Source organism: Orycteropus afer, unplaced genomic scaffold (assembly GCF_000298275.1).
Source record: "Orycteropus afer afer isolate SDZICR_OR568_19922 unplaced genomic scaffold, OryAfe1.0 scaffold00786, whole genome shotgun sequence".
Lineage (NCBI taxonomy): Eukaryota > Metazoa > Chordata > Mammalia > Tubulidentata > Orycteropodidae > Orycteropus > Orycteropus afer.
In genome coordinates this window covers 171,852-183,858 of record NW_006922373.1, presented here as the reverse complement: position 1 = coordinate 183,858, position 12,007 = coordinate 171,852, and the positions used below count along the sequence as shown (strand labels likewise).

Genomic DNA, 12,007 nt, shown 5'->3' with positions numbered 1-12,007 from the left:
GACCAGTTATATTCTCCAGAGGCCAAGCCACTCTGTGCCTCCAAGCCCGAAGCCAACCACGTTTCCCAACAGCCCTAGTACCGGGAATAGGGCTGATAAATAATGAATCAGCATCTTGCTCAATTGGTGGGGCTTAAATGGTTTTAAATCTTTTCAGGTGAAAAATTACCACAATTTTGTGCTCATGGCATATTTCAAAGGGAGACTTGAAGCAGAAAATCTTTAAGGGATCCTCACGTAGCCAGAAGTTCTGTGAGGTACATAAAATATTTAATAAGCGGGACTGTGGAAGCACTAAACAGTGAGAGGAGCTCCCAGAGCCTGGAAAAGCCATTCCCTTCAGCCTTTTCTTGGGGTCCTGTTAAGAAAGTCTCTACACTCGGGGTGGGCTAGAATCAATATAGTGGCTATGGGGGATTTGGGGTATCAGGTAGGTGTCCAGCTCCTGGCATTGGTAGAGGGCTACGCTGTCCAACACCCACTCTCGGGTCACAACAGGTGCTTCACACAGCTGCCCAATTGCTAGAGACAGAGAACACAAGCAGAGATTAGTGTTAATTCACATTCTCTCAGGCCAGACTCATCAATCTACTCCAGGGACCAGACTGTGTGAGTTCTTAGGGTTAAGCAGGTCAGAGCAGAATTGTTGACCTTCAGCAATGTTTCAGGATACAGGACCTTACTCAGAAGGCTGAGGAGTGGCAGCTGGTTAAAGCGCACAAACCTCTGACAACTTTATAAACATGAGCTTCAATCCGCTAAAGGGAAAACCAACCAGAGACAGCAAAAAAACACTGCAATTTAATGATGTAGAAAAATGTTTGCAATTCTGAAGGGAAAAGGCAAAACAGTATGAACCCATTTGTGTACAATACATGTATGCACATACACATTCCAACACATGCACACATGTGCCTGGAGAGACGGTGACTCATCTCCAAGTGGTGGGATCGCTGGGATTGTTTTAATGTCGATGAATATTTTCTGTGATAAACATTCATATTTAACCTCCCCTGCACCAATGGAAATATATCATGCATTATTTTTATAACACAAAACAAACCACATCAAAATTTAGAAAAGACATTTTAGTCATTCATTCACTTACTCATTCATTCAACAAATATTTCTTGAACACCCGGAATGTGTAGAACTATGCTAATCAGCACAGGGCAACCTAAGGTGAACTACACCAACCCGCCAGGAGCTGGTAAGACACGGACATGCAGGCACCTTACCATGAAAGCCACTGTCCTCTGTCCAGGCGTCCGGCTGCACAACCACAATTGGCTGAGCACCCTGCATCTCCATGGAAGAAACAGAATTGAGTGTCAGACTAGGACTTTTGCAACAGTCACATCACCATTTCTTTTATATTTTTTCCTTCTAAATTTTACTTTCTTCATTACCATATTCAGCAAAACATACACCAATTCAACAGTTTCTAGATGTACAGTTTAGTGAGGCTGATTGCATTCTTTGAGTTAGGCAACCATTCTCACCCTCCTTTGAGTTGTTCTTCCTTAACATAAACTCACTGCCCCCTAAAATTCCTGTCTAATCTTTCAAGTTGCTGTTGTCAGTTTGATCCCATGTAGATTGTTCTTGAAAGAGCAGAATGCTCAAGGAAGACCTTTTTGACTCATTAGGATAGACTACTGTTTGGTTTAAGAAGACTTCAGGGGATATATTCGGTTTAAGGTTTAAAGATTATCTCAGGGCAATACTTTCAGGGGTTTATTCAACCTTCATAGCTCCAGGAAGTCTGGAGTCCATAAAAACTTAAAATTCTGTTCTATATTTTCTCCCTTTTGATCAGGATTCTTCTATGAAATCTTTGTTCAAAATGTTCAGAAATAGTAGCTGGGCACATCCAGTTCTGGTCTCATAGCAAAGGAGGCAATTGTTCAGGGGAGGCAATTAGCCATACATTCCATTTCCTCCTTCTATTCCTAACTCTCCTTTCTCTGTTGCTCCAGGTGAATAGATACCAATTGTTGTGCCTTGGATAGCCACTTGCAAGCTTTTAAGAACCCCAGCATAATACAACAAATTAGCAAGTGAAATACTAAACTCAATGCCATCAAGTTGATCCCAACTCAAAGCAACCCCCACTGGGCTTCTGAGGCTGTAAATCTTTATGGAAGCAGACTGCCTCACCTTTCTTCAGTGGAGCAGCCAAATGTCTTAACCACTACACCACCAGAGTTCCTTAGGAAGTAGAGTAGAAGCACTAAATACATTATTTGGTCAATTAACTAGGATGTCCCATGAAACCAAATCCCATGAAATGTTTGGTTGCAGACTCAGCAGGTACTTTTTTTGTGTGTGTGTGATTGTTGTAAATCTATATATCATACAACTTTTGCCAATTCATCTTTTTACAGGTGTACAAATTGACAGCAATTATAATAATTGGCTGTGTAACCTTACCCTTAATCAATGCAACCTCTCCATCACGGCTAACCCTTTTTCTCCCTCCTCCCCTCCTCTGGTAACCAATATAAATGAGGTTGTACATTTGCCCTTTTGTGACTGCCTTATTTTGTTCAGTGTAACATCTTTAAGCTCTATCCACACCGTATAGTATGTATCAAGACTTCATTTCTCCTACTAGCTGAGCAGCAGTATTCCACTGTATGTGTGTATCACATTTTCTTTATGCATTCATCTGTTGATGGGCATTTAGGTTGTTTCTACCTTTTGGCTGTTGTGAATAGTGCTGCAATGAACATTGGTGTACATGTCTCTTTTTGAGTCTTTATTTTCAAGTCTTTTGGGGGATATACTTAATAGTGTAACTGCTGGGTCATGTTAGTTTTATTCTTAGTTTGCTGAGGAACTGCCACACTTTCACAAAATGGCTATACCATTTTGCATTCCTATAGCAATAGATAGGAGCTCTGATGGAGTAGTGCCTAAGGCATTTGACTGCTAACCTTAAGGCTGGCAGTTCAAACCCATCAGACATTCCTGGGAAGGAAGGTTAGGCAATCTACTTCTGTAGTGATACCGCCTCAGAAACCCAAGGAAGGGTCACTATGAGTCAGATCCAACTCGACGGCTGTGAGTTTGGTTTTTATAGCAATGGATAAAGGTTCCAACTTCTCTATATCCTCACCAACATTTATTATATTCTGCCACCTTTTTTTCTTAGACATCCTAGTGGGAATGAAATGGAATTTCATTGTGGTTTTGATTTGCATTTCTCTGATGGCAAATGATGCTGAGCATCTTTTCATGTGTTCAGTGGCCATACGAAAGCCCTCTTTGGTGAAATGTTTATTCAAGTCCTTTGCCTATTTTATGACTGGGTTATTTGTCTTTTTGTTGTCATCAGTTTTATATATACTTTAGCTATTAGATTCTTGTCAAATACATGGTTTCCAAAGATATCCTCCCAGTTGGTAGCTTGTCTTTTAACTTTTTTTGGTTAAGTCTTTTGATGAACAAGTTTTTCACTTTTATTAGGTCCTACATATTTGTCTTTTGCTGCTTGTACTTTTATTTATTATTATATTAGATAATCCATTCTTGAAAGCTAGGCCTGACAGTGTTGCCTCTGCTTGTTCTTCTAAGAATTTTATGTTTTAGTTCACACATTTAGATCCTTAATTTATTTTAAATTTGTTTTTGTGTATGGTGTGAAATATGGATCCTGTTACATTTTTCTGCATGTGGAAATCCAATTCTGCCATCACTATTGAAATATGGATTTGGTGGATAGAAATGATGTCAGAGACCACATGACAGGATTTTGCAAGACTAATGTTATTCATTGCAATTACCTTTTGGCAACAACATAAATGGGGACTATACACAAGGACCTTCCTGAATGGAATACACAGGGATCAAGTTGACTACATCTGTGGAAAGAGACAATGGAGAAGGTCAATATCATCAGTCAGAAGGTCAGGTGCCGACTGTGGAACAGACCATCAATTGCTCCTACACAAGTTCAAGTTGAGGCTGAAGAAAAGTAAAACAATTCTACAAGAGCCAAAATATGATCTTGAGTATATCAATTTAGAGACCATTTCAATAATAAATTTGAACACTAATGACCAAAGACCAGATGAATTGTGGGATGACATCAAGGACATCATCCACAAAGAAAGCAAAAAGTCAGTAAGAAGTCAGGAAAGAAAAAAGAGACCAAAATGGATGTCAGAACAGACTCTGAAACTTGCTCTTGCACAGAGTAGCTAAAGCAAATGGAAGAAATGATGAAGTAAAAGAGCTGAACAGAAGACTTCAAAGGGTGGCTCTCAAAGACAAAGTGTTGTTGTTGTTATTTGCCATCGAGTCGGAAAAGTAAAATATTATAATGAAATGTGCAAATACATGGGAGTTAGAAAACCAAAGAGAAGAAGACGCTTGGAATTTCTCAAGCTGAAAAAAACTGAAGAAAAATCCTAGCCTTGAGCTGTAGTATTGAAGGGTTCTATGAGCAAAATATTGAATGATACAGGAAGCATCAAAAGATGGAATTGTACATAAAACCAAATTAAAAATGGATTAAGGACCTAAATGGGGGGAGAGGAGGAAGATGATAGAAGGAATATACAGAGTCACTGTGCCAAAAAGAATTGCTCAATGTTCAACCATTTCAGGAGGTAGGATATGATCAAGAACTGATGGTACTGAAGGAAGAAGTGCAAGCTGTGTTGAAGGCAGTGGCAAAAAACAAGGCTCCAGGAATTGACAGAATATCAACCAAGATGTTTCAACAAATGGATACAATACTGGAAGCACTCACTCATCTATGGCAACAAATATGGCTGACAGTTACCTGGTCAACCAACTGGAAGAGGTTCATATTCGTGACCATTCCAAAGAAAGGTGATCCAACAGAATGTGGAAACTATCTAACAATATCATTAATATCACACACATGTAAAGTTGTGCTGAAGGTAATTAAAAAATGATCGCAGCAGTACATAGAGAAATTCAAGCTGGATTTAAAAGAGGATGTAGTATAAGGGATATCATTGCTGATGCCAGATGGAGCTGGGCTGAAAGCAGAGAATACCAGAAAGATATTACCTGTGTTTTACTGACTATGCAAGGGCATTTGACTGGGTGGATCATGAAAAATTATGGATAACATTGTGAAGAATGGGATCCAGAACACTTAATTGTGCTCATGTGGAATCTGTATACAAACCAAGAAGCAATTGTTTGAACACAAGGGGATACTGTGTGGTTTAAAATCAGGAAATGTAAGCATCAGCGTTGTGTTTTTTCATCACACTTACTCAATCTGTATGCTGAGCAAATAGTCCAAGAAGCTGGACTACATGAAGACCATGGCATCAAGATTAGAATAAGATTCATTAACCACCAATGATATGCAGATGACACAACTCTGCTTGCTGAAAGTGAAGAGTACTTGAAGCACTTACTGATGATGACCAAAGACTATAGCCTTCAACCAAATCTCAACATAAAGGGGGAAAAAAAATCCTCACAACTAGACCAATAAACAACATCTTGAGAAATGGAGAAAAGATTGAAGTTGTCAAGGATTTCGTTTTACTTGGGTCCAAAATCAATGCCTGTGGAAGCAGGCAAGAAATCAAACGATGTATTGCATAGAGCAAATCTGCTGCAACACTTTAAGGCTTTAAAAAGCAAAAATGTCACCTTGAAGTGTGCCCAACCCCTGCCATGGTATTCTCAATTGCCTCATATGCACGTGAAAGCTGGACAATGAATAAAAAAGACCCCCCAATATTGATGCCTTTGCATAACATACTACACAAAACATTGTTCCACCTCCTACTTTGGCGAGGAGCGAGTAGTAGCGAGTTAGCGACTGAGATCTTAAAAGTTTGCAAGCAGCCATCTAGGTGCAACGATGAGTCTCTCCTCATCCAGAGCAAAGAATGAAGAAAACCAAAGATTCTTGGAAACAATTAGTCCTAGTGACTGGTACACCATGCGATACACAGCCTATACGACTATAAGACCAGAAGAACTAGATGGTGCCCAGCTACCAATGTCAATCCCTTGGAAGGGGATCTATGTAGGAGATCCTAGATAGAGCGGGAGAACAATGTGGAACAAAATTCAAAATCATTTGGAAAAATAAAAGGGGAACCAGGTTTGCTGGTCTGATAGAGCTGGGTGGAACCACTGAGACTATGGTCCCTAGCTACCCTTCAGGTCTGGAACTGAACCTACACTTATGGCTTCCAGCTAAGCAAAAGACAGGCATAGGAGTTGAACATTTACCTGAGGTAGATACAGTCCTTTGAGAGAACAATCATGGGAGAAAGAAAGGCTGTTTATGCACAGGGAGACACCTCAGGGGGCAGGGGTGCATGGAGGGATGGACACAGGGAAGAGGTGGTTTTGGGAGGAAGTGGGAGGGGAGTTGCATTGTGAATTGTGGTCAATGTCATGAGACAAAGTGTATGTGAACTGCTGTATGGAAAGTAAATTTGCTCTGTAAATTTTCACCCAAATTACAAAAAAAAAAAAAAAAATCGATGCCTTTGAATTATGATGTCGGCAAAGAATACTGAATATAACCATGGGCTACCAGAAGAACAAATAAATCTGTTTTGGAAGAAGTACAGATAGAATGCTTCTTAGAAGCGAGTATGGCAAGACTTTATCTCATGTACTTTGAACATGCTATCAGGAGGGATGAGTCCCTGGAGAAGGACATCATGCATGATAAAGCAGAGGGCCAGGAAAAAAGAGAAAGACCCTCAATTAGATGAATTTATCAATGGGCTCAAATATGGCAACAATTGTGAAGATGGTGCAGGACCAGGCAATGTTTCATTCTGTTGTACACAGGGTTGCTATGAATCAGAACCATCTCAATGGCACCTAACGACGACAAGTTATTGAAGAGACTCTTCTTACCCCAACGAACGGACTTAGTAAAAAATCAGTTCACCATAGATGTGTTGGTTTATTTCTGGACTCACAATTTTATTCCATTGGTCTATGTGTTTATTGTTATACCAATGCCATGTTGTTTTGATTAGCATATATTTTTTAAAAGTAGGAAGTACGAGCCCTATTTTGTTCTTTTCTTTCAACACTGTTTTAGCTATTTGGGTCCTCTAGCCATTCCATAAAGTTGACAATTTCTGTAAAGAAAGGCTGTTGGGATTTTGATTAGGATAGCCTTCAATCTATAGACTGCTTGAGTAGTACTGACATATTGGTGATATTAAGTCTTCCGATTCATGAACACATAACATCTTCCCTTTTGTCTTTAATCTCTTTCAGCAGTGTTTTATAGTTTTCACTTTTAAGTCCTTCACATCCCTGGTTAGATTTATTACCAGGTATTTATTCTCTTATCTGCTATAGATTTTTCATTGCTGGTGTATAGAAACCCAATTGATTTTTGTTTGTTGACCCTGTACCCTACAACTTTGCTACATTCCTCTATTAGCTGTACAAGTTTTCTTGTAGACTCTTTGAGACTTGACAATTTCTTTCTTTCTTTCTTTTTAATTGCAATTTGAATGAAAGTTTACAGAATACATTTGTTTTCCATTCAACACATTTTGTTTTACGACTCTGATTGCAATCCCCACAATAGCCCTCTTACCACTTTCTCCCTGTGGTTACCTTTTCCTTGTGTCCTTCCTTCCTATGCAGGCCTGCTCTCTGAGCTATCACCCTGTGCAAATGGTGTCCTTCTGATCTCCCATGGTTGACTGCCCTAAGGAGTGTACCTACCTGGTATAATTGTTCACCTTATAGGCCTGTCTATTGTTTGGCTGAAAGCCACAGGAGTGAGTTAAATTCCAGGCCTGAATGGTGACTAAGGGCCACAGTCTCAGGGGTTTCACTAGTCTATCAGACCAGTAAGCCTGTTTTTTTTTTTTTTTTTTAATGATTTTGAGTTTCATTCCACGCTTTTCTCCCTCTGTCTGGAATCTCCTATTTTGATCCCTGAGTGGCTGACAGTGGTAGCAGGGCACCATATAGTTCTGGTGTCAGGATCATGTAGGCTGAGGTTTGCATGGTCCACTAGTTCCTCGGACTAGTTGTTTCCACACATCTTTGATTTTCTTCATTCTTCTTTGCTCCAGATGAGGAGAGACCAATTATTGCATTAGATGGCCATTTGCATACTTTAAGACCCCAGTCGCTAACTCACTACAGTAGGATGTAGAGCAATGTTTTTGTGTAGTATGTTATGTCCTTTGATCTTGATGTCCCTCTTAACCATGTGGATGTCACCATTTCTTGATGGTTTATTGAAGTAGACTACTCTGGGGGTAGCCACACAAAGTAGGGGGAATGTAAGAAGGAGAGAGCCTTCCTTTAGTGCATGAAATATTTGTGGCTCCCAATTCCTTAGTTATCCCTTACAGACGAAGTCTTCTGGCCCAGGTACAGAGTTAGAGAAGCTGGGGGTAAAGGGAGGCGAGGCTTCTGAGGTTACATTAGAGGGGGTCCACAAGGACTAATGAGTGCTAGCTCTGCTCTATCACAGGAGAGATATTATTGTGTCCTCCCTTTTTGACTTACCGTGCCAAGGGTGAATGCTGAAGGCTCCTCCACGACAGAAGCCCCACACAGCTGTAACATCCACTCCAATTGATCTAAATAGGACATTTAGACCTATAATTACCACAGCAATCTACATATTTAACCTGGGCCCTCTACTCCATACTCCTCTGGATGAAGGCTTACAGTCAGACTTCTCAGCGGCAGAGTCCTCATCTCTTCTGCTCCAAAGGGCCAGAATGGCCTTAAACTAGAATCCATACTAGGCATTTGGATTCTAAATGAATTTGCCACTGAAATGCCACTTACTCTGGTTATCAGTCCCCCATAAGGCCTGGTAGTAGATCAGATTTGATAATTACTCAAGTAAAACACTTTGAAAGAAAAAAAAAAAAAAATCCAAGATCTAATTTTCATTAATTTGCTAAATTGCTGGCTAAGCCATTGTGGGGGAAAAAGCACACACCTGCCTCCCCTCCCCCCTTAACTCTGTGTTGGTAATTGATAATCACAGCCACTGAGAGCCCCACACTTGGCTGTAATTACTATAAATGTCAAGATACAAGGAGATAATTCATATAGTCAAAAAAATAAACGTCATTCTGGACAGGGACTCAGCACATCGGTGGGGAAAAGCTATATGGTGAGCTGGAACCAATATGCTCAGGGGAAACAAAAGTCAGAAGAGAGTGTAGGAGTGTTTCTTTTGTAGCTGGAACAGCAGCAGAACTGACCAGTGGGCCTTCTGGCCATCTGTGGGTGTGACTATCAAGTCATCCGTGGTGTCACTCTTTTCCACAAGCTTATTTCCAGTAACTGGTGAGATGCTTTTGTTTATCCTAGTGAGTAAGGCCAGCTACTCTCCCCAAACAGGATACATTCTAGAGACCCTGGTTTTCATTAGACCACAGTACAAGAACACTGAGAAGTCCCTGAGTGGCACTTGGAAATTTCATAAAAATCCAATCAATAACCACTAAAGAAGACAGAAGCAAAATTACTTTGCCAAGCTCTCCTACTGCCACTCATCTGCCCCTGACCAGCAGGCTAAGGTCCTCCTTTGAGGAGTAAGAGGACCTGTGTCCCCGGAGTGAAGTGGGGGCACAGGAGGCAAATGTGAAGGCCCTGAACCTTTGTTTTGAAAAGAACAAACCAAATCTATACACAACAGGGGCCTCAGTGCCATACAACTGCAGAACTGAGCCCCACAGCAGTCCTAAACATAACAGTACATTCACTGTCAAATTTAATTAGAAAATGTTCATCAGGAGTCATGCCCTGCTCTGGGCCTGTGTGGGGCTCCAGGCCCACAGGGCTTATGCAGCAGTTCTGCTTTCTTCTCTGTATCAAACGAAGGTGGTTCAGGAAGAGCAGAGCTCTTTCCTAACGTTTACAAGAACAAAGGTATCTTCTCCCTAATTTATTAATTCCCTTTTTTCAGACCAAATGAGCAGTAACAGTACTCTAGCCCATCTGAACAAAAAATATACTGTGTCTTAGATCTTAACTCTTTATAGTCTGCCTACTTGTTTTTGAGAAAGGGTGCAAAGTCTAGCTTTTGGCCACGGGATAAAACTTAGATACAATTTTGTTTGGAGGGTGATAGAGAAACAGAATAACCTCTAGAGCATCTTACCAATCTGAAAATCCTCCTAAGAACAAAACCAAGGCAAGGTGATCTCTTCTATAACACTTCTATAGAAGGGAAAGGCTGGTGCTGGGTTTCTGTAGTTCTCTCAGTCTCTTACCTGTAGGCATCTTGGTAAAGGGCCCATAGCAACAGATTTCTAGGCCACTGAAGATCTGAGAGAAGAGAGGAAGGAGAGACAGAAGGAGGGATGGAGAGAAAGAAACACTAGTTATCACAGACAACTGTTTTGAAAAAACAATATATAGAGGCTTTCACCAAGGAAGAATTTTCCTTTCTTTACCACCTATTTTTGTTGCTACTTCCTACAGACAATCAGTCCAGTGATCAGAACACTGAGGGGCATCAGAAGATGTTTTTGAAGTGTGTAAGGAGTCGATCTACTCTATACAGTTACTCAAGAGTTGAGTATCTCCTTTTGTCACTAATCAGGCCCAGGCTCCTTCCTGATGACCCGTGCAGGTAATTTCACCTCTTGTTAGAAATGAGAAGGGGAGGAAATTTGGGTGTAACAAAAGGATTGGATGACAAAAAAATTCAAAGAAATTGGCTGAAGTGTGACGTTTACAGGTTTGATACATCAGTACTAACATGCTTCCAATCAGCAGAGAGGCCTATGTTTATTTATGTACACATGTTCCTTTTCCTTTTCTCCTTTTTCTTCTGGACCAGAACATCTGTTTCTTCCTTCACATTGCTCCAGCTCCAAGAATGGCCACTGTTCTATCAGATGACCAAAACATTTTTTTTTTTTTTTAAATGTCTGTGTATGCCATTTGTAGATCTTCTTGTTTTTTTAATATGTATTTTTACTGTGATTTGGGTGAAAGTTTACACAATGAATTCATTTTCCATACAGCAGCTCACACCCATTTTGTCTCATGACATTGACTGCAACTTCACACAATGTAACAGCTCTCTTTCCACTTCCTCTCCGTAGTTACCTTTTCCCTGTGTCCTTCCCTCCCATGCACTTGTGCCCTGAGCTGTCTCCTTGTGCAAACACTGCCCTTCTGTTCTCCCATGATTGATCATTCCAAAAAGTGTATCTACCTGATGTAAATGTTCACCCCATGTCTCTGTCTATTGTTTGGCTGGAATCCACAAAATTAAGTTTAATTCCAGACCTGAAGGGTGGCTAGGAGCTATAGTCTTAAGGGTCTCACCAGGCTCTATACGACTAGCAAACCTGGTCATTTTTTCCATGATTTTGAGTTTTGTTCCACATTTTCTCCCACTCTATCCCAAATAGTTTTTAAAAGTAGAAGTGTTCCTTTTCTCTCATTTCTTCCGGCCCTGAACATTTGTTTCTTCCTTCACATTGCTCCAAGAATGGCCACTGTTCCATCAAGTAACCCAAACAGTTTTTAAAACTAGAAGTTTCTAGAAATCTGTCCATTTCTTCCAGATTTTCAAATTTGTTGGAAGTATCCTGGTATTATCCCTTTTATTTCAGTTGGTTCTGTTGTGATGTCACCCATTTCATTTCTTATTCATGTTATTTGTGTTATCTCCTTCTTTTCCTTTGTTAAATTTGCTAGTGGTTTGTCAATTTTATTGATCTTTGCAAAAAACCAACTTTTGGTCTTGTTGATTTTTTCTATTGCCCTTCTATTTTCTGTTTCATTGATTTCTGCTCAAATCTTTATTATTTCCTTTCTTCTGCTGACTGTAGGCATTCCTTGCTGTTCTTTTTTAAATTGTTGGGGATGCTGGTTTAAAGTGTTGATTTTGGCTTTTTCTTCTTCTTCTTTTTTTTTTTTTTTGATGTGTGCAGTTATTGCTATAAATTGGCCTCTGATCACTGCTTTTGCTGTGTCCCAAAGATTTTGGTATGTTGTGTTTTCATTCTCGTTTGATTCAAGGAATTTC

The 12,007-nt window shown here is 40.1% G+C and overlaps 1 protein-coding gene across 1 annotated transcript in view; it reads right to left on the bottom strand.

Moving 5' to 3' along the window:
• Positions 1-373: 373 nt before the first annotated feature.
• The window catches only part of BRCA1 (BRCA1 DNA repair associated), an 85,781-nt gene continuing 74,147 nt past the window's right edge, over positions 374-12,007 (bottom strand). The window contains exons 19-22 of the mRNA XM_007957724.2: positions 10,236-10,290; positions 8,509-8,582; positions 1,239-1,299; positions 374-522 (exon numbers count right to left, since the gene is read on the bottom strand). Of these exons, the coding sequence (XP_007955915.1) occupies positions 374-522; positions 1,239-1,299; positions 8,509-8,582; positions 10,236-10,290 (339 nt within the window). The remainder of the gene's footprint in view (positions 523-1,238; positions 1,300-8,508; positions 8,583-10,235; positions 10,291-12,007) is intronic.